This window comes from Ochotona princeps, chromosome 26, assembly GCF_030435755.1.
Source record: "Ochotona princeps isolate mOchPri1 chromosome 26, mOchPri1.hap1, whole genome shotgun sequence".
Classification (NCBI taxonomy): Eukaryota; Metazoa; Chordata; class Mammalia; order Lagomorpha; family Ochotonidae; genus Ochotona; species Ochotona princeps.
The window spans coordinates 19,416,933-19,443,842 of record NC_080857.1 but is presented as its reverse complement, the minus strand read 5'-3'; the positions used below and the strand labels follow the sequence as shown (position 1 = coordinate 19,443,842).

Sequence of the window (26,910 nt, the reverse complement as noted above, 5' to 3'; positions counted from 1 at the left end):
AGCTGCTCCATTTCCATTTTAGCTCCCTGCTAATACGCCTGGGAAAGCAGCAGAAAAAGGCCAAAACAATTTTCCTGACATGACCTTTGAGCTCTAAGTAGTATTCTACAGCCTCCAAACCTTCTTCCCTAGCTTAAAACAAAAAACAAAACAAAAAACCTGATAATCAGATTTTGAATTCAATACATAAACTTTAATATAACCAAGTTACTAGAATTGAGATTTTTGTTATCTTATCAGAGAATTCAGGACTGATCTTAGTCAAAAGAATGTAAGCTATCAGCAAGTGGAGAAGCAGCAGAGCTTCAGTAAAGAAAGAAGTCACCAAACATTAATTACTACTATAGCTGTTCCCCAGTTCATCCATTTAGATGACCGGTATGTGTGTCGCAGCAACACTGGAGGCGGGGGTGGAAGCGGTGAGTTGGCACAGCACTTAGAAAGCCTGCGGCCGGAATTACGTGCAGAGAGCTAAGCCACCACTTGGAGACAGCAGCACCCCACACAGAGGTGTCAGCTGGAGTTCTGGCCACACTACTTCCAACCCAGCTTCCTGAAAATGTGGCTGGGAAAGAGGCAGCACATGGCCCACGCGCTTGGGACCCTGACACCACCCATGGGAGAAATATTAATGCAGTTCTTGGCTCCTGGCTTCGGCTTGACCCAGAAATAGTTGAGGAGGGGATGGGGTGTGGGGGGGGACCTTTGGGGAGGGAACAATGAATGGAACATATCTTTGTCTCTGTCTTTAAAACACAAAAAAGGGAGCGGGGATTTTTTTTCCCAATGATACAGGGATGTCTTCCTAATCCCACAGCCCACTGTGGTGACAGGTGAGAAGGCCTGGTAAAGTTATACTGGGGAGGGCCCGGCGGCGTGGCCTAGCGGCTAAGGTCCTCGCCTTGCACGCCCTGGGATCCCATATGGGCGCCGGTTCTAATCCCGGCAGCTCCACTTCCCATCCAGCTCCCTGCTTGTGGCCTGGGAAAGCAGTTGAGGACGGCCCAATACATTGGGACACTGCACCCGCGTGGGAGACCCCGAAGAGGTTCCTGGTTCCTGGCATCGGATCGGTGCACACCGGCCCCGTTGCGGCTCACTTGGGGAGTGAATCAGTGGACGGAAGATCTTCCTCTCTGTCTCTCCTCCTCTCTGTATATTTGACTTTGTAATAATAATAATAAAATCTTTAAAACAAAAAGTTATACTGGGGAACTATTCCCACAGCTGCAGAGGCAGCGAGAGGCTGAGCTGCCCTCTAAGCCAGGCACTCCTGTCCAATTTCTGCTCCTCAGGGACCAGGGCTGCTCAGTCCACTGACCTGCGTTCCGTCCTGACAGGACTTCTTGAGTGGAAGAAAACAAAGGAAGTGCTACAGCAACCAGGAGAAACTGCAGAGAACTAAGAATAAGTCCACAGGACAATGTTACAAATAGGATCACCCTCCTTTACATATGTCACTCAAGGAAAACTGCCAGGAACCACTGGCTGCCCTGGACACACTTCCTGCAGTGCCTCCAGACTTCTCCCTGAAGCACATGCCAGGATTCTCACTCTCTCTCAGTTTTGGTCCTCCTTTTGCCTCAAGATTTCCAAGTGCATATTTTATATGCTCCTAAATACATGGCAATATTTTATTTCTATTTAATGATGCCTTATAGTCATCACCTGTGTTGCACAGCTAAACATACATCCTGAGGTCTTTATTATTATTTGTACTCTAAAGTGAAACCTTCATTATGTTACACTACTAAATTTTCTTTGCAACTAAGGACTTAACATAATGTCAGAATTAAAAATAAAAATGTTTATTTAAGAGTACATTGTGTTCTAGCTCTATCCAGGAAACAAATCAGAAGTCGAAAAATGCAACATCCATTCTGCAGAAATTATATTAAAACACAACAGGGCCCAGTGTGATAGCTCAGCAGCTAAAGTCCTCACACTGAACGCACCAGAATCCCACATGGGCACCAGTTCTAATCCCAGGGGCCTCGCTTCCCCTCCAACTCCCTGCCTGTGGCATGGGAAAGAGAACCCTGCACCTGCGCGGGAGACTTGGAAGAAGCTCCAGCCATTGTGGCCGCTTAGGAAGTGAACCATCGGATGGAAGATTTTCCTCTCTGTCTCTCCTCCTCTCTGTATATATGCCTTTCCTATAAAAATACATAAATCTTAAAACAAATAAAACACAACAAATGGGGCCAGTGTCATGGCAAAGCTGCACTGGCTGCTCCACTTCCGATTCAACTCCTAGCTAACGACCTGGGAAAGCAGCAGAGGACAGCCCAATCCTTGGGCTCCTGCATCTGGGTAGGAGACCTGGAAGAAGTTCCTGACTCCCAGGTTCAGACCATACCAGCCCTGGCTGTTGCAGCCACTTCAGGAGTCAAGCAGTGGGTGGAAGAATTCTTCTAACTCTCTTTCAAAAAATAAATAAGAAAAGGAAAGAAGAAAGAAAGAAAATAGATGAAAAAATTAAAAGAGAAATTTAAAAAACAAAACATGTGTTTAAACAAATTAAAAACCAAAATACAGCTTTTCAAGAACTCTTATAAAAATATTTTTAAAAATTATTTTATTTTTGAGAAATTTATACAGAGACATATCTTTCATCTGCTAAGTTATGCCACAAATGACCTCAAAAGCCAGAACTGTGCTAACCCAAAGCCAGGAGCTTCTTCCAGGTCTCCCACACAGATGCACACACCCAAGCACTTGGGATTTTCTCCACTATTCTCTTAAGAGCATTAGCAGGGAGCTGGACCAGAAGTGAAGCAGCCAGGATTCAAACTGGTGCCCATATGGGATGACAGTGCTACAAGCAGAGGCTTAGCCTACTATATCAAGGCGCCGGCTTAGCCTACTATATTAAAGTGCAACCCCAAGAAAACACTTTTTCAATTTTTTTACTTTTTCTTGGGAAGTCAGATGTACAGAGAAAAGGAGAGACAGACAGCAAGATCCTCCATCCACTGATTCACTCCTCAAGTGGCCGTGACTGCCAGTGCTGAGCCAATCTGAAGCCAGGAGCCAGGAACATCCTCCTGGCTTCCCATGTGGGTGCAGGGTCAGAAGGCTTTGGGCTGTCCTCGGTTGCTTTCCCAGGCCACAAGCAGGGAGCTAGATGGGAAATGGAGCATCCAGGACATAAACTGGCACTGATATGGGACCCCGGCGCATGCAAGACAAGGACCTTAGCCCCTAGGCTATCATGCTGGGCCCAACACTTCATTTTAAAGATGATGGATTTACTTGGTAACCATTTCTAATAAAAAAAAAATTCTTGAAACATTAAAACCCAAATATAGGGGTTTAACATTTTTAAAGAATTAGGTTTCAGACTCCAACATAATAGTTACTGTATGGGTAGTTGGAAGGCAGGAAGAAAAAATGCACATCAGAAAACTTTATAAAAGAAGATATCTCTAAGCAAATAAACCTAACTTTTATTGAACTTCTATTTTTAAAAAATTTTACCTAAACAAACTATGTGCTCCAAACTACTATTTAATGAGATTCCATTTCACACAAACACTTCAATCAAAGTCTTACCATAAAACAAGGATAATCAAAGCATTTCTAGATAACTGAATATGGCTGGATAAATAGATTGATTAAAAATTATGAAACTGTTCAGTTTTCACAATTATGAAGAACTGACATTTTTCCTACAGTGCATAATAAAAATTTCACATCCTTCCACCATTTGGCACAAAGCTGAATGATCTATTTAATTGTGCAATGACTTATTCTAGTGGCAGGGGTACTCCATTTACTTCAACACAAAGAATCAAAATCTTGGGGGGGGGGCTAGCAATGTGGTATCGAAAATGGAACACGCCCGCTGGAGTCCAGACTCCCCACTCCCATTGGATCCAGCTCCCTAATAATGCACCAGGAAAAGCAGATGACCCAAGTGCCTAGGTCCCCCACCCCCACCAACGTGGGAGATCCATAGGATGCTCCTGGCTTCACCTGGCCCAGCCCTGGCTGTCGGGTCTATTTGGGGAGAGAACCAACATATGGAAGATAGCTCTCCCTCCCCCACTATGCCTTTCAAATAAATAAGTCTTAAAATCAAAAGCTTTCATCCTTAGAGAATTTGTCACAGAAAAGAGTGAATTTGCTTGGTGAAAAGATTGCCTTTGCTTTCAAACTCAAACACATGATTGTTTTTTGTAGTCTTGCAAAAAAAATTAAAAATTAAATATAAAATCTGAAATATAATTAGAAATACCTTTTGATAGAGAAAAAAAGCACTGCAACAATCCTGACGTAAAGCTACACGGACAGCTTCTTCACCGTTCCATTAAACATTAATGAAAGGGTTACATAATCTCATAGGTTAAAGACTATAGAGGGAGCTGCAAGGATCTCTTTCAGGTTTTCAAAACTGCTTTCTCTGTTCTTTGATCCATTAACACAGATCTAAAGCAACTCTACGCAGTTTTCAAATTAGCCATCTAGTTTTCAGCAAAGAAAACTCAAACCAAGAGTAGCAAAAAGCATATCCATGTATTTCCAACAGCTTTAAGTAAGCACTGGTTGCACTTAGCCTTTTAGGACAAGTCAAACCTGCAGCACACACCCATCCAGTCCACTTCTAAAGGACAAAACCATCAGAACGAAAGTGGCCCGCTTAACAGATCATTTACTTTGTAGTTAAACCTCTATCTCAGGTACATTTTGCCGTCAAGTATTATCACGCTTTCCTCTCCACAGAAACTCAGAAACTGTGCACCCCATTCACTTAGAAATATCTTTGCTTTGTATTAGTGTAAGACCAAGAAATGCTTTTAAAAACTTCTACTGTATATGACTTTTCACTCTTTGGAAATGTTTCTTCCTTGGTTCGCTCTTATTTTCAATACAAGAAATGTTCTCAAACCAGTTCGTTTCAGTGTTGTTGGCTCCCAACGTCTGTACTTCGGTTTGTTTTTTTTTTTTCAAAGACAATGCTTTCAAGTGGTATTAAAAAAAAAAAGTGAATACAGAGGACACAAATGAAACAAAAGTGGACTGAATTTGAGAAACACCCTTCAACTTCTCTTAAAGTTCTCATACCAAAGATTCTCAACATTCAAAAAAGTTCCAGAGTCAGAAGCACACACGACACGACATGTGAGAAGACAAACACAGGAGAATGCAAATCAGGAACTGAAAAAAATTAATGGAATGTATAACCACCTAAGAATTACCACAATGAGAAAAACAACTCAATTCCAGGCTACTGGTGAGTTGCTTTCCCTCCACTGAGGAGCTCAAAAATAGCTTTTCAAACTTTTTTTGACTGTAAGAAACACATTTACATTGTGACATGCAATTACAAGAAACAATTCTCAAAACAATATTTTTCCTTGCCAAGCTCATAATGCTGGCCCACTCTGCTCTAATTCCTTTTACTTCCAATACCGGTGGTAACCCACAAGACTATTTTATAAATTACTAATAACCATGACCCTCAGCTTGGGGGGAAAAATATTAAACTCAAGAAAAAAGGATACCTTTTTTACAACAGGACCTTTTGGGCAATTTGCCTCTTGTTGGTAGGATGGGCGAGAATTTTAAAGCTGCTACCACCTGACCACCCCTATTTTCACTAAAGCAAGTGCTTCTTATAGAGCGGTGCTCCAATCAACACAAGCATCACTTGAGGTGATTATCAGCCTCACCTGGCGGGGTCCATCCAGCACGCGGTCTTTTTCCAGGCCCCACAGGTGCTTTGGATGTAAGCTAACCTCAGAGAACCCCCACCCCGGCAGCCACGAATGCGGGTCTTTATCCTCTATTTAATGATTCCGAACACTGTTTACCAGACGAGACAAAAGTTCTACACATATTCCTTCACGTAAAAATAAAAACAAAACCAGCGAGGTAGGAATGACTACCTCTTTTACAGAGACTAGGAAACGGTAGAGAAGCTAAGTTGGCCAAGGGAAGTGGTGGAACTGGAATTCTAGTACATTCTCAATTTAGCAAGGTTTGCCTATCCTATCCTCTACAAGAGTACTGAGTTCAGCAACTCCTCCCAGCTTTTCCTCTTAATTTCCCCCCATCCTGTCAATTTTTTTTTTCAGCCTTACCACGTCAGGATGGAACTAATTTCTCCTCTAAAGCACTGGAATACAAGTCACTTAAACTTGCCTTTAGGTACTTTCACCGAGGCCCCAGATGGCACCTCAGCATTAAGCAGAAGCTGAAGTTTCTTCTGCTTTTGCAGACCTCAGAACCTAATCACTTTTTCAGGAAAACCCAATACTGGCCCCGCGGTTGTTTTCTCCCACTTACCATCCTGGCCAGTTTCCACAAGACCATTCTGGCCGGGAATTTGCTCGCTCCCTCACGCCATCTCCTCCCTTCCTACAGGGAAATCGCCTCCCACCCCCGCCCACTTCGACCCCATTTTGCTAGACTCCCCTCCAACTAATACAACTTCCACCTCCCGGGCGGACCCTAAGCCCTGTCTCGAACCCGAGCTTCTCCTCCAGGACTTCTCCTGGTTTCCCCGGGGAATCCTCAGTCCCGAGAGCTGCTAGTCCGCTCCCGGGTCTCTCCTCTCCCAGCCCAGTCATGGGGGCAGGGCGCTCCGATTCCTCGTCCGAGCGCCTCAAGGTCTCCACCCCGTCCGACCCTCAGGAAGACCCGCCGCTCCTCCTCCAAGCCTGCAGCCCTTCTCCGACACACAGCCGCCTTTCCCAGGAAGGTCCCCACCCCACTCGTCCCTCCTCGGCCGGCCCCAGTCCCCCCCCCACTTGGGCCCCGGGCCGCTCCCTGTCACCCTGGACCCTCACTCCCTATCCCCCCTCCCTTCCTTTCCCCTTCTCTCTCCGACCCGGGCCACTCCCAGTCAGTTGCCCCGTCCCTCTGTACCTCTGCAAAGGGCAGGTCGCTAGCGAGTTTTCCGGGTTCCCCTTTTCCCTCACCCTCACGCAGCCCTGCGTTATTCCCAAGTGACCCCGCCCTCGGACCAGGTCGTTACGGGTCAGCCCGGGTTTCCCCCACTCTCCGGGACCCCCTGGCCGCTCCCGTCTCCTCAGGCACCTACCCCCCTCACACACCGGCCGTCAGTCAGTGTCCCCAGACCCGAGCAACTGGTCGTCCCGAGACACCTCCTGGCCTCAGCTGCTCGGGTCCGGCGCCAGCCTACCTTCCCGACGCCAACTCCTCCGCCAGGAGCCGGGCCATTCTCCCACCAGCCCAGCCAGAGAACTCGCAGCCGCCGCCTCCGCCCTGGCCCCGGCCCGCAGTCCAAGGCCCCCTTCCTCCTTCCAGCCTCCGCCTTCAGAGCGCTGAGCCAGTTTCCGTTCCGCGCCTGCCCGCAGCTCTGAGGCCCGCGCTACCGGCACTCACCTGCCGCTGGCCCCGACCAACTCCAGCGCCACTGCTTCTACCTCAGCCGCCAGTAGCCACCAAGCGCCACCACCTCCCCCATGACAACAGGCCCACCCTGTTTCACACTTCCGACCTATCCATTGGACCGTGGGGCGGCGGCCGTCTGTTCTGATTGGCTTGGTGCGCCCGCCTATCACCGCCTCTTGACCGCCCCTTTCCCTGAATCGGTTATTCGCCCCCCACCCCGACCTGAAGCGTTCTAGACCGAACTTCAGTTGTAATTGGTTGATGGTTAAGCAGTTCCAAGTTGTGATAGGCTGGTCGTGGTGTCTGTTAAGTTAACTGGCAAGGGCTGTGACGGCTACGAGTGTTTGAGCCCGTGCACAGTTTGGTTGCGCAGCAGAAGGGGAAAAAAAACGGGGAGGGGGCGGGTGTTGGTTAAGGGGTTGCAGACCCGGGTAGGGTTAACTCTTTGTTGTGAAGTTGGTGCTATAAAACGGTCCCTTCAGAACCTATCACTGCAGGCTTTCTCATAGAGGTAGTGCTTGCAAACCAACAGCAAAGGTTGAGTTTAAGAAGTGTTTCTAACCTCTTAGGAGAAAGAGACCAAGTCCTCCTCCCCCCACCTTTTTGAGGTTCCGGGCACCCAGTTTCCTCGAAGTTCTTGGCCGGGAGTCTCTTAAGGACAAAGTGCCGGCGTGTATTTAGCAAAAATTGGTCCACATTTTTGCTACACTTGAAGTGGCCCTATGGAGAATTCAGCTTCCAGCCCCGCTCCTGCCTGGCCTCTGCCAAGTGACCAGGTGGCCGTCCGCAAGTGTACAGCAAGCTAGAGATGCTGTGGAAAGCAGAATTCCGCTCCTTCCTCCGCAAGCTCCCACCTCCGCCCCAACTTAGTTTTAGGTTCTGCAGTTCCTAAATAGCCGTGCGAGCTAGCTGTGTGTCACATACCTTAAAAGCTTGTCTTTTTTTTCCTGAACCTCCCCTCTTCCTAGCAGTCTAAATTAGTGCAGTTGAATGAACTGCAGTTTTTTTTTCTCAGTTGGCACAATGCACAAAAATAAGTGATTACATTTTTTATTCATTTGGGTACAAATCACAGTAGGCATTCTTGAGAAATCTGGTGTTGCTATAAAAATTCTTATGCTTCTAGAAATATCTTCATCATTAGCTCTTTTTTTTTTTTTTGCTTCTCTTTTTTCCTTTCTGCCCACTTATTCTGTTCTTAAATAACAAAATTGCGATGTCTAAATCAGATTTCAATGTACCTTCCTCACAACTCAGCTTACAGTACATGAACCCATGAGCCATCACGCCGCATATACCCGGAAACGGATTGGGATTTAGTCAAGGAAATGTTCTCCAAAGAACTTCCTGCTGGCCAAGAATCTTGGACTTTGGAAAGCTTCTGCTTGACCTCTTTCTTCTTCCTGCTGCTGTTTTGTCCTGTATCTCTTTCTATTTACCAACCACCTATCCTTGGCTGAGCTAGCTCTAATGAAGCTGCTTCAGTTAATGATCCAGAAAACTGAAGCTGTGCATTTTCTAGCCTGTATTTCTATGCAAGTGTAAATAAACTATACACTTCTACCACCAAATTCAGCGGAAACTATTCCTCCAGGAACTATAACTAACAATAAGGTGTCTCTCCCTAGTTATTTTCCGGAACCTTCTTTCCGTCTTCTTTCATCCTCACCTTCCAATTTAGAAATAACCTCCCATTCAGTTCAGTGACTCACCAAAAGCCTGTAAAAGGAAAGTGGAAAAGCCGAAATAACTTGAGATCGTCTGACTCATTCCGCTGAAGGAGGGGAGGATCCGACGTCGAGCACGATAAGATGGAAGCCATGACTAGATGGAAGGCAAGCCTGGGCTGACTTTCCCCAGCAAATGAAGTAGCATGCAAAGGAGGAGGAAATCTTACTTGGACCTTGTGTACTGGGCCTTTCGCTATATCACCAGCAGCTTTCTTCTCTCTCTGCTTGGTGGTGAGCAAAGTTAGAAGAAAACAAGATCATAGGAGCGCCTGGACAATATTATGGGACTGTGGTAATGATGGCCTTGCACAGCCATCCAGACTAGATGCCCATAGAGAACATAGAATTAAACCAGTCTCCCAAAGATGACCTGCCATCTAAGTTTAGGAACTCAAGAAAGTGACGATTCCCCCAGTCAGGTAGATCACTGCCACAAAGGTCGGCTTTCATTCCATTTCGCCCTCTTTAGAGAGAGAAGGACATTCACAAATGCTTTTGCTCGTACACCCATATATGCTTCTGGCACTTTCACTGAGAAAGGAAATACAAAAGAAATCCACACAACCCATGAAGGAAATTCTTTAACAAGGAAGAGTTTTAGGGAACATGGTTTTGAACTCCAAGAAGGTTATGGTGTTACACCAAGACTGTTGCACTAGACTTCATTGCTGCAGCCCTAACACTTTTAGGCACACAAGATAACTATTAGGTAATTACTCCATGCAGCTTCTCTTTCCTTCCCTAGGTTTCGTGCTTCCTCCCTTCCCCAACCCCAAATCGCCCATCACCCTTTAGAAAGAAGAACTGGAGTCCAGGAGTCTGTGGCTCTGTGTGGCATGGCTGTCTGTGGAGGTGGGGCCGATGGTGTCTGCTCAGAGGTGGGGCCGATGGTGTCTGCTCAGAGCCACTGGACCAAGACATGATGACAGGTATAGTGAGAGCCAAAATAGCCTGATGAGTCTGAAGGCAAAGCCAAGGACTCTGGGTGATGTCCCAGGATCCTCCAGGGAGGGAGGTGGCATGCCTTGGGCTTTGCTGGGTCTCTATCACTGCCTTTTCTCCTGCTCTGTTGAAAGTTTGATTTGCAAGGGAGCAGGAGCAAAGTCTCAGTTCTTCTTTGGTTTACTCCACAGGAACAATCTCCTTACACAAAAGCTTTTTTTTCTTTTTTTTTTTTCTTCCCTGGATTCTACACATAATTCCAATTTCAGCTCAATCAGAGAAACAAACAGGTTGTGGAGAAGAAAACCACTCAGACAATGGTCAGAGATGCCCGCCACGGGCAGCTGGAAACAAGCCAAGGTACTTGATAAGAGGTGGATTCCTGAGTTTGGGATTCCCCAAGAGTGGAGGCAGATAAGGATGAAGGGGTCAAGAGAAGAACAGAGATAGAAAGAAAAAAAGGAAGACCAAAAAAGGAGAAAGAAGAGAGAAGGGAAAGTAGAGAGAAGTGAGGGACCAGAGTGGGGGAGAGGCCAAGAAGGAGAGGATAGGTATAGAAAGCCAGAAAAGAGTCCAGAAACCCAGTTTTGGCGCTGAACCAGCCGGGTCCTGCCCCCACCTCTCCCTGGCTATGGACTTTACACCAGGTTGCATAACTACACCAGCAAGCGCCATCTCTGCTCCTGGTTAAAAGGTTAAATGTGCCAGGGCTGCAGCCTATGGTGCCGTTGTTCTACTGCCACCTGGAAATCCCTTCCTGAGCTCAAAGCCTGCTGCTCTGGCAGCCACACATGGCTGACAAGGATGGATGTCTGCCGTCAGCCAAGGAGCGTATCTTCATTTGACTTCATAAAGGTGATCACTGGCAAAACGCTCTGGCTGCATAAAGGGAGGTTATCTGGGAAAAGATGTTTTTACCATCCCAAGCTGGGGAGCTTTCCAACAGGAAGAAGTGCCAAGCTGCTTTCCACGTTGGAACAAGACACTGTGGTTTCAAAGTTCAAGCTTCTGTTTCATGGATGGAAAGAAAGGGGGAGGGGAGGAGTGAGTCTCAGATAGAATCACTTGCTTTCTAATTCCAGGCTCCTGGGAGTTTTAAATACCACACTATACCTTCTCATTCCTAAATGATTTCATTCTCCCCACCCTTGCCCCAAAACGTATGCCTTCTTCCTTTCACCTTGTAGACTAAAAGGGGCCATCAAAAAAAAAATGGATGGAAAACACATTATTATTAAAAAAAAAAAAAAAAGCAGCTGGCTCTGGCAGGATGGCTTGATGGCTCAATGGCTAAATCCTCAACTTGCAAGCACTGGAATCTGGTGGGCACTGGTTCGTGTCCTAGTTGCTCTACTTCCCATCCAGCTCCTTGCTTGTGGCCTGGGAAAGCAATAGATGACAACCCAAAGCCTTGGAGCCCAGCATGCATGTGGGAGACCTAGAAGAAGCTCCTGGCTCCTGGCTTCAGAACAGTTCAGCTCCAGCCGTTGCAGCCACCTGGGAGTGAACCAGTGAATGAAAGATTCTCTCTACAAAATCTGATCTGCCTTTCCAATAAAAATAAATAAAATCTTTAAAAATAGCTATACCTGGGTTTCAAAAGTAAACATATTTGCTTTCTATTTTTCCATAAACTTTTTGAAGTGACCTCAGAAAAGCAGGCTGGCTTGAGTGTCTGTAAGCTGGGGGTGCTGTAATTCTTAGCAGTGCTATTATGCTGTGGCATGGAGCCCCTGGCTCCTATCATCAGATCTCTGGGAGGGCCAGTCATTCTTCCTCAGCAGGGAGTAGGCCCTCGAAGTACTTAGCACCACTGAAGCTTTGTTCATCTCTGTTTTACATGCATACAAAGAATTTCCTGGAAACATGGCTACACTCCAAGGATCTCAGAGAGCAGAATGGCTACTGCAACTCACATCCTCATCACTAGGATTCTCCAAGAAATACACTGGAAGTCAGGGTCTGGAACCCAGTGTGTTTCAAAATATATATACCCTGCCACTTCTTCACTGTGTGCCTTTGGGTAAACCGATTCATCTCCCCAAAATGTGGTTTCTTCTTTTACAAGGAGTATGTAATAGCTATCTTTTTGTTCCATAACAAGTAACATCCCCTCAACCTCCATACTCACCACGCACCCTCCCACCAAACTTAAGCACTTAAAGCAAAGACATGTATTAACTCAGTTTCTGAGGATCAGAAGTGAGAGAATGTTGAGTCTGTGGCCCAGGGTGACTCCCGAGGCTCAATTCAGACGGATGTGCTTTCTAAAGCTCACATCTGCACCCACTGGCTTTAGACTTTGGTCTTAGTTCCTTCGATGTTGTGTCTTTGCCTTGCAGATTTTTTGGTAGAGCAGCTCACAAAACAGCAGCCAATCTCAGCAGAGCAAACAAGCCTGGGGCCAGCCATAGATTAGAGAGCTAGCAAGATGCAGCCTTTTGACAGCCAATCAAATCTCCTGGCATCTGTCACTTTTGCCACATTCTATTAGAAGGAAGTCATTAAGTTTACATTGAAAGAGGAGGGATTACACAAGCGTGTAAATACTAGCAAGTGGATCTTCATCCAGAACCAGGTTAGAACCATTCACTTTAGGGTAATAATAATAATGTCTCTTGTAGTGTTTGTTTAAAAATTAAATGAGATAATATGTTCCATTCAGTGTGGGTTACATATAATAATATATATAATATATAATTAACTTATATAATAACTATGATTACTATTAACATTACTGAGGGTGTAGTGGTTGGTTTTTCTCTTCTGGCTACTAAAAGAAAAACTTTTATGAGGAGTAAATGAAATTATACATGTAATTCAGGGTCTGACACAGAGTATTTCAATAGCCATTAATTACTTTTAACTTTCTTCATGTGTGAGATCTGACTGCCTCTCCAAATTGCTAGAAGGACATGCTATAAATTCTGGTCCCTCTGGTACCTTTTCCAGGTTGTTTTTATTTCCACATAGCTTTTGAGTACCCTAAACTTGCCAAAGCACCATTCCAGAGCTGAGGTTACTAAATATAACCAACAAAGCTGTGGTGACCCAATCTTATTTCCTGCCTGCCCGGTACCAAGGAGTGTAAGCTCCAAACCAGCATGACAGCTATTCATGGCAGGACCTCCTACTTGCAAGAAAGTCCAAAACTGACTCCAGCCAGGTTCTAGAGAGGAAAGTGTGCCAGGAAAAAAAAAAAAAAAAAAAAAAAACGACGTGGGTGCATGGCCTTTGCTATTTTCACAAGAAGCTCTCAGGTCAAAATGGTGGGCAGGCCAGCTGCTGCGGCATCAAGCCATCACCTGGATGTTTCAATGTGGTGCTACAATTTTGTAGGATTCAGCAAACCAGAGTTTACCCACAAAAGGTGTGAGAGGATACAATGGCAAAGAATGAAGATGAAAAAGAAGCTGGAAAAAGTCTTTCCAAGACTTTTATAATGAGAATGCTTCCCATTAATAAGGTGTGAACCTTGGCCTGGCACCGTAGCCTAGAGGCTAAAGTCCTCGCCTTGCATGCGCCAAGACCTCATATGTGCACTGGTTCCAATCCTAGCGGCTCCACTTCCCATCCAGCTCCCTGCTTGTGCCCTGGGAAAGCAGTCAAGGACAGCCCAAAGCCTTGAGACCCTGCACCCTTGTGGGAAACTCAGAAGAGGCTACGGCCTCTTGTATTCGAATCGGCTCAGCCCCAGCTGTTGCCGCTACTTGGGGAGTGAATCAACAGAAGATGATCTTCCTCTCTCTCTTTCTCCTACTCTCTGTATGTCTGACTTAACAATAAAAATTAATAAATCTTAAAAAATAAATTTTATTTTTAAAAAAAAGCAGCAGCTGCTGAAGAAACCAGTCACTACCATCAATCTGCTGACTGTAATCAGCTGAGGATAAGAAGGGGGATTCCTACACACCCTGCAGAAGGGATAAAGAATCCCCAAGGAAGTTTCCACATGTGGCCTGGATGCAATAAGCAGCAAGTGGCTGAGGAAAGAGCAATTTTGCAATTACCAAGTTGGAAGGGAATCCAGTTTGCAACATGAAAGCAGGATTGCTAAGTGGTTGGAGTGACCCAGCAGGGCTGGGTTGAAGAGGCTTCCTTATAAGGGAGGCAGATATTGAGAGTTGGCCTGAGGCCAGGGAAAATGAGGAACTATAATCAAGAGAACCCCATTATTCTGGCTTGGAGTCACTTTTCAGAGCTCACCCATGTTTATTATATAAAATATATACATACATACATATAAAAACACTCCTAAGGTATAAGTGATCCTTTAGCCGAAAAGCCAAAATATTATAGGAAGACAAAGGTCCAAGTTTGCAACGCCTCTCTCTCTGTCTCTCCTGTGTGTATTTGCAATATTCTTTCCTTTTGGCTTCCAGGCAGAAAACAACAAAACAACACAGAAAGAAATCCTACCCTCACAAGGAAATGCCTGAGGTTGAAACTGCTTCCAGATCTTCAGCCACCTGCTGTAGCACTAGTTGACTACTGGGATGTCACTACCCCAGGAGAGTGCGATAAATATTCACAGAGAATGGCAAGTGTCACCCCGACTCCAAACCAAGTCACCTGCACAGCTGAGATTTGTTGTTGTTGTTGTTGTTGTTGTTGTTGTTAGGGGGAAAAAATTATTTGAAAGGCAAAGAGAGGAGAGACAGATTTACTCCCTAAACGCTGGCACTGGCCCAGGATGTGCCAGATCCAAGCCAAGAGCCTGAAACTCGTTTCTGGTCTCCCACATGGGCAGCAGAGACCCAAGTACTTTTTTACCATCACCTGCTGTCTTCCAGGGTGCGTATTAGCAGGAATCTGGATGGAAAGTGGAGCTAGGACCCAAGACCCTGGGACTCTGATGTGGGAATGCAGGCATTGACAGGGTTGTCTTAAAGACTGTGCCAAATACCCACTCCCTTCCACTGTAATTTTTAAAGAAGCCCCTTGGTTTTCTGTGAGGCACTCACTGCAGCCTCTTCTCGTCCTAACCAATGTTCCCGAACATGACCAGAGTTGGCCACAGAAATGCACAAACAGAGGTTGCTGGGAGGAAATTCTATAAGGTTAAAGGAGCAGGGTGTACCAATATCAAGTTCCTCTTCCGGTGACTCTGATCTTCTGTCCTTCTAAGTTTGTGTTTCCTCTTTGAGCCAGGAGATTTGTAGGTTTCAATACTCCTTGATGTCCAGGGAAGATTTCTGTCTGCCCCTGGGCAAGCTAGCCAATTTTAGAAGGAGAGAGAAGAGGTCTGACAACACAATAAGGATGGTGTATTTATTTATTCAGGCCTTTCCTACTCTGCTGCCAGAACAGCAGACATCTCATTTCACCCTCAGGAAATGTATTTAGTGGTGGGCTTTTCTTTCTTTTCCTGTTAGTTTCCTGCACACACACACACATACACACACAGTCATCAGTGTCTTCCTCCGGGCTGAAGCTGATAAAAAGGATGTGGAGGCTAAAGTGAAGACAGACAAACAGAATTATTTCCCAGACCCGGGTCATCCTGAGGGCATAGAGAATTTGATCAGATTGTGGAAATGACAGAAGAACATGACTTTGAATGCCCATTTCCCAACTGCTGATTTTCTGCCGGGAATACTCTCAATTAGTGGGATAACACTAAATACATCTTCCACTGGAGTTGAATTTCACACTTGGCCAAAGTAGCATCATGTTGCACAGAAGCCGAATATGGGGTTCCTGTAATTGGCAGACCTTGCTAATAATTTCAAGGGTCATAATAGGAGGAAATTGTTTAGGATTAATTTTTCTGTCTTGGGGGGAGATTGTGCAAGTAGAATAGGTTAAATTTAAACTGGATTCCATTTGTTAGTTCCTACTCATTCTATGAATTTTACTTTCCAAGTAGCTATGACAGAGAGAGGAGGTGTTCTGGCATGCCCTGTCTGGGGATCCCTGTCTCACACACACACTGCACTTCCATTTGAGATGCACACATCTTGTGACACCAAAGACCACATCCTTCCTGCTCTTGACTGCCTAGCACTGGGCCTGTCACACAGTAGGTAGATCTCTAACTACTTCATGATGAATCAAAGAGTTGGGAATTGTCTGGAGGAGCAGCCTGGCCATCATACACAGTAATTTATTTTGGGGTGGTACTCCTAGAGATATTAAAAAGGCATGTGCTAATTATTATAATGATCACCGGTGGTTATAAGTAATTAGTAGGTAAAGGTACAAGGATAAGGTATGACTTAAGCTCTCTAGCCAGCATTTCTGCCAAATTTGTAATCCCACTGCCTATCTCTGTTGGACCCTTGTAGGCGGAGTCTTCCTTGGGGAAACTCTGCAGAGTTCCTAACACTGGGAACAAATAGAGTTCAATTTCTCCTGATGCAGTGAAGCATTTCTGGTCTGCAAATTAAACAGCCAGGTTCCATGCTTCTTTACTTTCAGGTTTTGGGACCAATTTTCCCACTAAGGGTCTGTCCTGAGTCATCCCTCCTCAGAGAAAAACAAGTCAGCTTCCTCAAAGCGAGTGATGGATGCCAATACTCATGCGCTCACCTCTCCCTCTGCCCTTTCAAGCCAAAGTTCATGGCTTTGGTCTCTTTCCCTGGGAACAAGCAGGCACTCCAACAGCAGGACTTCCCTTTCATCTCTTCTTCATAGTTTCTTCTTCTTCTTTTTAAAGATTTACTTATTTTTGTTGGGAAGAAAGACTTACAGAGAAGAGACAAAGATCTTCCATCTGCTGATTGACTCCCTAATGGCTGCAACAGCCAGAGCTGAGCCTATCTGAAGCCAGAAACTTCTTCCAGGTCTCCCATGTGGGTGCAGGGTCCCAAGGACCTAGGCCATCCTCCACTGCTCTCCCAGATCCTAAGCAAGGGGCTGGATGGAAAGTGGAACAACCAGTGTTCATATGCGATCCCAGTGTTTGCAAGGGGAGGATTAGCCAATTGAATCATTGTGTCAGGCCCTGTTGTTTTTTCTTTCTGCTGGGGCGTTGGGATAGACAGAGGAATGGCAAAAGTACAAAGCAGGAAGAAATGTAGGGCACAACATTTTGACAGCTCAGAGAGAGGACATGGGCAGAGGAGATAAATTGGGATAAGAATGACATGGCAGGGAAGAATCCATGTCTTCAACAGTTCTCACATCCAGAGCAGCCAAGGCCCCACGAAGTTGCTGGAACACCAGTGAACCAAGAAATGCAGCCAGTGGGAGATGTACAGTGGGAGATACCCAGGCTTCCACAAAGAGTTATATGTCATGGGAGAGCCCCAAGACTGGGGAGCAGAGAGAGGGAGTGGGCCTGCAGTGGAAGACCTGGAATAGGGAGGCCTACACTCCGTTTTCAGCTCAGTTGCCAGTTAATGGGGAAGACCCCAGGCAAAAGATGAATGTCAGAGATGTGGCTTAATCAGCTGCCTCAGGGATGGGCAAACGTCTGTGCGATTCTTTGAAATCTCTAGATGAAAGGAAACGCCAAGAGAAGCTGTCATTACTCCCGGTGCTGATCACAAAGGCGGAATCAGAGCATCTCTGAGCTCTGATATTAGCTTCAGAGGCCGCAGCATTTTTATCACGGGTGGAATAATCCTTAGAGATTTACTTTGTAATAGCCTCAACTGACAGCAGGATCAATAGTAAGAAACTTTATCACCAGAGTATAAAAATTTTCTTTTTTTAAAAGACTTACTTATTTTTATGACAAAGTCAGATATACAGAGAAGAGGAAAGACAGAGAGGAAGATCTTCCGTCCAATGATTCACTCCCCAAGTGACCGCAACGGCCGGAACAGAGCCAATCTGAAGCCAGGAGCCAGGAATTTTTTCTGGGTCTCCTACACAGGTGCAGGGTCAGAAGGCTTTGGGCTGTCATTGACTGCTTTCCCAGGCCACAAGTAGGGAGCTGGATGGGAAGTGGGGCTGCTGAGATTAGAACTAGCACCCATATGGAATCTGGCACAATCAGGGCAAGGACTTCAGCTGCTAGGCCACCGTGCCAGGCCCTAGAAATTTTCAATAAAGTTACAAGTGGTAAGTACAGACTGAGTCTAACTTTTCTAGGGAGATGATGGATAGACTTTGATCTGGTAGCACTGGATCTTCTTTTACGTGGGCAGAGGGCTGCTTGAAAGTCACCAAAGGACACTTAGAGAGTCCACAGTGTTCACTGCAATTAATCTTCAATCACTTAGATGAAAATAAAAACATAACTAGTATTTTCTGTTTGGCAGATACATGACCCTAGGACTGTCCATCTCCATTCATTCCCTTGTGGACCTTACCATAAATACTCCCTTCCTACTCTCCTGCTCTGGTCCCTGTCCACTGAACCATCCATATTATCACTATAAAGGATTATATTTGGAATTGAGCTATTTTAAAATTTTAATCTAATTTTTATTTAGTTGAAAAAGGCATACAGAAAGAATGATAGAGAAAAACTTCTTATCTGCTGAATTAATACCCAAATGCAAGCAATAGTTGGGGCTGGATCAGACCAAAGACAAGAGTTAGTAACTCATTTTGGGTTTTCCATATGGACGACAGGAACTCACGTACTTGAGCCATAGCTTGCTGCCTCTCAGAGTGTGCATAAGGAAAAAGCTAAAACGGGAGTAGAGCTGGGACTCAAATGTAGAAACTCCAGTATGGATTGCCCGGAGCCTGGTGCACCAAACATCTACCTGGCATTGAACCCCTAAGTGAATTTCTCTTCCAGGATTCTTGGAGCCAGCAGATTGATTAGACTCAGAACAGCAAGCTGGCAACAAGTGCTTACCTGTCCTGCTTAGCAGTCATATCAGGCCACAATCATCATGGGAACAGATGTTGTTTTCCTGCTATTGTACGCAGTGGACAAAGGTTGTCTGGCTGATAACAGAATTGATCACTTAATAAAGCCAAAGTTGCTTGCAAACCAAGAACAATCTCAAATGGGCCTACAGCTGCTAGGCAAGTTCTAGAAGGAGAGCTAAAGTAAGTTCATGGTATAACCATAGCATGGGCAAAATCAACATAGATTCATCTCTCAAATCCCGAATCCTGGTATTTCAATGTCACAGAGTTCTAGCAGACACATTAAAAAGGAATGCTGCTTCACTGTAGGCAATGAATACATGGAGCTCATTACCTAGAGAGGGAAAATAATCAGATTAAAGAAAAGATTACAATAAATTTATCAACTGTGGAGCCAGACATGAGTGAGTGAAGCTGGATGGATATTGAATCAACTACTTTTCAGTCTGGTTCTATCTTTCAGTGATTCCAATTCAGTAGACAGAAGTAGGATCCATGGAACACTTTCTGTTTTTGGGAAAGGTCCTCCAGCTTTCAGAACCATTACTTAAAAAGCCTTCTCGCCAATAAGGGACTGTTGGGCAGACCACTGGGTCTAACTCAGTCCGGTAACCCCTATGATCTGAACGGTCAAACTGCTTGGCTGGTGCATGGCAATCTCTGGGCAAGGTACAGCCTATTTCCTTGGCACATGAGATCAAACTCCTGTGTTGCCATTGATCCGTGGATCAAATCAGGCACCATAATAATCATCTACTCCCTGACCTGACTCATTTAAGTCCTTCACAAAGATCCATGAGTCTTTTTTGCCTCAGCAGTGAATCAACTGAGGCTTTTAGATCAAGGCATCGGGGCCAGTGCAGTGGTTCAACAGACTAACACTGCCTATAAATGCCAGCATGCCCTATGAGTGCCAGATGATATCCCAGCTGCTCCACTTCTGATCCAGCTCCCTGATTACGACCTGGGAAAGCAGTAGAGGATGGCCCAAGTCATTATGACCCTGCACCAAAGTGGGAGATGGAAGAAGTTCCTGGTTTTAGATCAGCTCAGCTCTCGCCAATGCAACCATTTGGGGAGTGAACCAGCAAATGAATGATCTTTCTCTTTGTCTCTCCTCTCTGTAGATTGACCTTTTAAGTAAAAATAAATACATAAATCTTTTTTAAAAAAGATTTGTTTATTTTTTATTACAAAGTCAGATATACAGAGAGACAGAGAGGAAGATCTTCCATCCAATGATTCACTCCCCAAGTGACTGCAACGACCAGTGCCGTGCCGATCCAAAGCTGGGAATCTGGAACCTCTTCCGGGTCTCCCACGCGGGTGCAGGGTCCCAAAGCTTTGGGCCGTCCTCAACTGCTTTCCCAGGCCACAAGCAGGGAGCTGGATGGGAAGTGGAGCTGCCGGGACTAGAACAGGTGCCCACATGGGATCCCGGGGCACGCTCAAGCAGAGGACTTTAGCTGCTAGGCCACGCCGCCGGGCCCAATACATAAATCTTTTTCTTTAGAAAAATAAAAACACAGGGAGGGGAACAAAAAAATTTAAAATAATAATAAAAATAAAAACAGAATAAGACACTAATTTTGGAAGAAAATATTCAGATTTTCTTACCAGAATAAGGTACAGACTTATTTATATACTTACCCCCTGGCTCATTTTGCACAGTTTAAAAAATTGGCTTATTCGGGCCCGGTGCAATAGCGTAGTGTTTAAAGTCCTTGCCTAGCATGCGCCAGGATCCCATATGGTCAGCAGTGTTGCTAATGACGTAAGTAATAAAATGGTTGCAAAACAAACCAGATACAGTTCTTGGCTTTTTAGGTTTTTTTTAAATTAAAAATTAATCAATATATTTATTATTTGAGAAGCAGAGAGTCAGAGGAAAGGGATATATATAGAGAAAGACAGCATTTCATCTACTAGCTTACTTCCCAATATCTTCAGCAGCCAGGCCTGCGTCAGGCAGAGGCCAGGTTAACCCAGCTCTCCCGTGTGAGAACCATCACCCGCTCCCTCCCAGGAAGCAAGAATTGGAAATGGACTGGCTTTGAACTCAGTTACTTTGTTATGGGATGCAGGCCTCTTATTCATTAGGTTAGACACCTGCCACAAGACTTTATGGGTTCTCAAAAACTGTTATTGTTATCATCATTATTATTATTATTGTTTTTATCATTGTTATTATATCATTATTATGCTATAGTGGTTGGGGACAGTGGGACAGCCATCCTGGGAAACGCTATCTAAGGTCTAACACTTAGAAACATAGTGTTTAAGTTCTCCAGAAGCTATAGCTAAGAAGCCAAGAGCATTGTATGAGGGAGGATACACCTTTGCTTTCAAGTGCATGTATAGGTGAAGGCTAAAAATGAACTTCTGTAGGATGAACAATATGTGTTATTTTTGACTCTCCTAAACCAGGTGTAATATCTCATGCATAGTAATTGTTTCTTTTTCTAAGATTTATTTTTATTTATTTGGAAGGCAGAATTACAGAGGAAGAAGGAGAGACAGAGAGATTTCCATCCAAATGGCCACAATGGCTAAGGATGGTTCACACCCAAGTCAGGAGTTGGGAGCTTCACGTAGGTCTCCTATATTGGCACAGGAGCTCAAGGCAACCTCTTGCTGCTTTCCAAGTGCATTAGCAGGCACCTGGATTAGAAGTGGAGCAGCCTAAACTCAAACTGACATCCCTATAGGATTCTGGCATTGCAGGTGGTAGTTTAAACCATTATCCCACAACCACTGGTACTGTGTTTAAAATTTTTTTTCCTCTTTTGAACGAATTGTCAGAGCTTGACTCTTATTCCTGCCACTCATTGTATAACCTTACACAAGAAACAGACTCTTTCTGACCCTCACCTCCCCTGTGATTGAGATGAAAGCTACCTTGCTGACTTTTCAAGTGATTAGAAATCATGTGTTCTGTAGGTTGATGGCACGGTGCCTAGCTTAGGACAGGTCTGGCAGGTGCTCGGTATACCACAAATGGTTGTGGTCCATGATTAATACTCTCAAGAGAATCACAGGCATCCCACCGCTGTGGTCAAACTGACACCTAGTGGTGCAATTTTAGAACACATAGTGAAGGTTTAGCCACAACTGTTGATTTGAAACTTCCATTGGGGAATTTCCAGGAATTAACAGGTCACATCTAAATCCTCACCAAATGATATTCAACCCTGACTACATGCTAGAGTATCCCAAGAACAGTATCCTGCATGGACGACCTGGAAGAGGTTCCTGGTTACTGGCTTTGGATCAGCTCAGCTCTGACCGTTGTGGCCACTTAGGGAGTGAACCAGCAGACGAAGATCTTTCTCTGTCTCTCCTGCTTTCTATAAATCTGTCTTTCCAATGAAAATAAGTAAATAAATTAAAAAACCACACACAAGTTTTGAAAAATGGAAAGTGTCTCTAGATCCTCAGAGCAGTTTGGCACAGTGTTTCTCCCCGACACTTGGTAAGGCAGGGGAGGGAGCAGTCACTTGTCTGATCAGCCAGTAGAGTAACTCAGCATCTGTGGCCAAGGAAAGGGATAGGCAAGATGAATGGGGGACAGACAAAGCAGCCATTCTTCGTGAGAAAAGAGACTCAGTTACAAATGCCTCCATCAGGAAGGACAGGTAGGATTTGGGGAACATCTGGGTTGTTTCACCGTAACATTTTGTGACTGTTGAGCAGGTTAACAAAAACACGAGCATAAAGAAAATGGATACAAGTGTCTCCATTACATAGAAACAAGGGCACCTCTTGGAAACAGGAGAGAGAGAGAAGATGTCACAGGCCCCTGCCAGGCTCGCTCCTACCTCTGGCCTAGTACCTGAAAACTCCTCCCTCCTCTCTACAAGTTCCCACCACCCCTCCTCACTGAACCATTCCAGCATGTCTGCTGTGTGCTACACGATTCCCACAAGTGGAGGCTTACTGTCCAGGAAAGCTCTTTTTGTGTTTCTTTTAAAACCTCTTGTAAACTCCTCAAGGACAAGGGCCATTTCTTCAGTGGCTGCTGTGTCTCGCCCCATGCCTGTGGCCTCACAGACACACTGCACAGTCCTGTTGACAGGCTGACTGAGGGGTTCAGCTGGGCTCTCTTGTCCTGGAGCCAGCAAGGCAAAGAGTGCACAATGAAGTCCTTTCATTATTAAAGGACTTGATGGAAGATAGAGAGGCTGGGAAAGTACTCCTACAGAAGGATTCATTGTCTCGAATGCCTCTTGGTAGCCAGATCCCAGAAATCTTCAGGTTAGATGCAGAGAGAACTTTTCTAGGCTGTGGGTGATGTTGCTTTCTAGATTGTTGTTTCACTTAAAAGTAATAAACAAGTGCATGAATCATATGAGTTACTGAAAGGCAAGATTTTCTGTTTATTACTTAACTGATATCCTCTCATGTTCCCCCCACCAACTGCCACTATGTTTCATAGCTTCTAAAAATTCAACCTAGAAAATAATGCTTTATATATATGTATTTTTTTCATCCCCCATTTGAAAGGCAGATCAATGTATAGACACAGGGACAGAAAAGAGGTAGAGACAGGGAGGGAGGGATGGATGGACAGAGGGAGGGAGGGAGGCAGAGGGAGATGGACAGAGGTTATTATTTACCTGTTTACTTCCCAGAAGGTCAGGGCTGGACCATGCCTAAAGCTGGGAGCCACGAACTCAATCCAGGTGTCCCATATGGGTGGCAGAAGCCCAGTTACTGGAGTCATCACTTCTTCACTTTGGGATCCACATTAGCAGGAAGCTGGAGTCCAGAACTGGCATCCACAGCACAGCCAGGAACTGAAACCGGGTACTCAGATGTGGGAGCAGGTGTCTAGAAAGCTATCTCAACTGCTAGGCTAAATGCTCATTCCTTTTTTATATGTCTTTTCAAAAAGAGGTTTCTTTATTTTTTTAAGAGAGAGAGAGAAATTCCATCTTCTGGTTCACTATTCAAATGGCCATCACAGCCTGGGCTGGTCAAATTCAAGCCAGAACCTAGCAACTGTAGCCAGGACTTGCAAGAGTGACAGGGACTCCAGTACTTGAGCCATCATCTGCTGCTGCCCAGGCGCATCAGCAGGGAGCTGGACTGGAAGCAGAGGAGCCAGGACTCAAATCTACTCTCCAGATGGGATGTGCCAGTTTAATGTGCTGTGCCACAACACCAGTCCCATCTCACTTCTTTTCTTTGTTACTTTCTAAGATTTATTGCTTTTGGTTTTTTATTGCAAAGGCAAATTTTTACGGAGAAAAATCTTCCATTGGCTGCTTCATTTCCCAAATGGCCGCAATAGCTGGAGATGAACCAATCTGAAAGTCGGGAACCAGGAGCCTCTTCTGGGTCTCCAGTGTGGGTGCAGGGTCCCAAGGCTTTGGGTCATCATCCACTGCTTTCCTAGGCCACAAGCAGGGAGCTGGGTGGGAAGTAGGGCAGCCAGGATGTAAACCAGTGCTCATTTGTGATACCAGTGCCTGTAGGCAGAGGATTAGCTAATTGAGCCATCGTGCCAGCCTCCTTATATTTCTGGTGATAAAAGTACCACTAGGAGGAAAAAGGATACAATCAAGAGGAAAAAAAAAGGGCAGAGAGGTTCACCTTGTCATTACTTTCATTACTGAATATCTCAAAGCCTTTTAGGGGAAAACAGCAATCCATTGAAGAAAGTAATATGGATTCACACTACTTTGAATTCTGGATCTCTCCTTTTCCAAGGGTATTTTGCAGGTTTCCTGGCCCTTACAGAATCTTATGATACAGATGGAGTTTACAGCAGTTCCCTGATGCCTAAATCCTGCAAACATTAAGCACAGTGAGGCACATGGCAATTGTTCATCAGCCTTGTGAAATTGCACAGTTGCTTCCTAGGGATTTAAGTGTGTCACACTCACCCACACAGGAGGGGGACGTGATTGGGCTGACTTTTTTTTTCTTTAATAGTCCTGTGACATAACCTCCATGTTCCTCTGTGGGCTGGAGTTACAAAATGCTCTAGGACAAGATGAGACTTGTGGACTAAAAAAGTCATCACAGCTGTTTCCTTTCTAGACAAACAGGATCTTAGTTTCAGAGGGCAATATGTGTGGATTGCAAAAAGATTCTGAGTCTTTTGTCATTTGCACTCTAGTAAAATTTGGAGCTAGGGACAGGCCCAAGAGCACAACTGGCTAATTCTCCTGAGTGACATAAGGGATGTAGCACCAGGATCCTGTATGGGCACAGGTTCATGTCCTGGCTGCTCCACTTCCCATCCAGCTTCCTGCTTATGGCCTAGAAAAGCAATAGAGGATGGCCCAAAGCCTTGGGACCCTGCACCCACATGAAAGACCCAGAGGCAGCAACTGGCTTTTGGCTTCGGATTGGCTCAACTTTGGCCTTAGCAGCCTTTTGGGGGGTGAACTGGTGTTTTGAAGATTTTTTTGTTTCTCTTCTCTATAAATATGCCTTTCTAATAAAAATAAATATTTTTTAAAGATTTATTTATTTATATTGGAAAGCCAGATATAGAGAGAGGAGGAGAGACAGGAAGATCTTTTGTCTGTTGATTCGCTCCCCACATGGCTGCCATGGCTGGAGCTGAGCTGATCCAAAGTCAGGAACTAGGAGTCTCCTCCAGGTCTCCCACACTGGTGTAGGGTCTCAAGGCATTGGGCTGTCCTAGACTGCTTCCCCAGGCCACAAGCACGGAGCTGGATGAGAAGTAGGCCTCTGGGACACAAACTGGTGCCCATATGGGATCCCAGCAAATGCAATGTGAGGACTTTTAGCCACTAGGCTACCATGCTAGGCCCAATAATTTTTTTTTTTCCAACAGGCTGAGATGAGATTGTTCAATAATTTTTTTAAAAGAAAAATTTGGAACCAACATATTTGGTATATGACCTTTATAGAGAAATATCGGCACCATTACCTATCATGACGTTGATTTTCTTGAACCTTCTGGGTAAACAGTATGCTTGAAGAAATCAAGACTAATGTTAAGTAATTTTTCTTTATAAACTTAATGACAATAAGATTGAATATTATCATTTAATGAGTCAGAAGTCAACCAAATCCACCATTGTCTGTGTCTTGGAGCAAGAGAAGCATCCAGTAGCCTAGAGAGAAATAGCTTCCCAGAGGCAGAGAACATGACGCTAGGTGAAAAAACAGGAAAATTTACTCGAACATAACTGAGCTGTCGGATCCAAATGGCTCCATTTCGAGTACATTGACTACATTTTCCAAGTCGCTGTGAAGTTTCTTGACAAATGGTGACCGTTTTTTGGTTCTTGTGTTGAGATGTAGAACTGGACTTTGTAACCAGGGATTTGGAGCGTGGGACTTCAAAGCCTGCAGAGAAATGTGAATGTATGAGTGTCTATAATAAACACGTGATCCAGGGTGAAAAGGCTGGCCCCAGGGCAACTGTCTTGAGTCATGACTTGTATGAATGATACCAGGTAAAAAAATAGCATCTACGTGTTCACACTTTGCTTGCTTGATCCTAGGCAAGCGACCAATGTGCAGGACAGGCCCAGATCCCCTATCTGAGATTTGGGTATCTGCACCATGATCTCTGGGGTTAATGTATGTTCCTATGTCTTCACTACTTTTTTTTTTTAAGATTTATTTTATTTTGGATCCTGCATGATAGTGTAGTGGCTAAAGTCGTTGCCTTGCATGCGTCAGGATCCTATATGGGTGCCGGTTCTAATCCCGGCTGCCCCGCTTCCTATCCAGCTCCTGCTTGTGGCCTGGGAAAGCAGTCGAGAACGGCCCAAAGCTTTGGGACCCTGCACCCAAGGGAGACCCAAAAGAGCTCCTGGCTCCTGGCTTCAGATAGGCTCGGCCCCAACCATTGTGGTCTCTTGGGGAGTGAATCATTGAACAAAAGAGCTTCCTCTCTATCTCTCCTCCTCTCTGTATATCTGCCTTTTCAATAAAAATATTTTTTATTTTTGATATATATATTTATAATATATTTTTATTATAAAAATCAGATGTATGTAGAGGACGAGAATCAGAGAGGAAGATTTTCCGTCTGTTGACTCACTTCTCAAGTGGCCACAATGGTTGGGGCTGAGCCAATCCAAAGCCAGGAACCCGGAGCATCTTCTGAGTC

The 26,910-nt window shown here is 45.0% G+C and overlaps 3 protein-coding genes across 16 annotated transcripts in view; 1 reads left to right on the top strand and 2 right to left on the bottom strand.

The window, feature by feature from the left end:
• NUMB (NUMB endocytic adaptor protein) overlaps positions 1–7,509 on the bottom strand; it is a 96,862-nt gene extending 89,353 nt beyond the window's left edge. For 8 of the 10 annotated variants that reach the window (XM_012926803.2, XM_058655209.1, XM_058655206.1 and 5 more), the window contains exon 1: positions 7,354–7,509. The gene's annotated coding sequence lies outside the window, so the exon portion shown is untranslated. The other 2 variants (XM_058655205.1, XM_058655204.1) reach the window with 2 other exon arrangements.
• The window catches only part of DNAL1 (dynein axonemal light chain 1), a 162,707-nt gene continuing 136,251 nt past the window's right edge, over positions 455–26,910 (top strand). Inside the window, exon 1 of the mRNA XM_058655213.1 lies at positions 455–458. Coding sequence (XP_058511196.1) covers positions 457–458 — 2 coding nt within the window. The 5' untranslated portion in view covers positions 455–456. The remainder of the gene's footprint in view (positions 459–26,910) is intronic.
• Positions 25,931–26,910, bottom strand: part of HEATR4 (HEAT repeat containing 4) — a 37,335-nt gene continuing 36,355 nt past the window's right edge. For 4 of the 5 annotated variants that reach the window (XM_058655198.1, XM_058655199.1, XM_058655200.1 and 1 more), the window contains one exon: positions 25,931–26,138. In XM_058655198.1, the coding sequence (XP_058511181.1) occupies positions 25,965–26,138 (174 nt within the window). In that variant the 3' untranslated portion in view covers positions 25,931–25,964. The remainder of the gene's footprint in view (positions 26,139–26,910) is intronic. The other variant, XM_058655201.1, reaches the window with a different exon arrangement.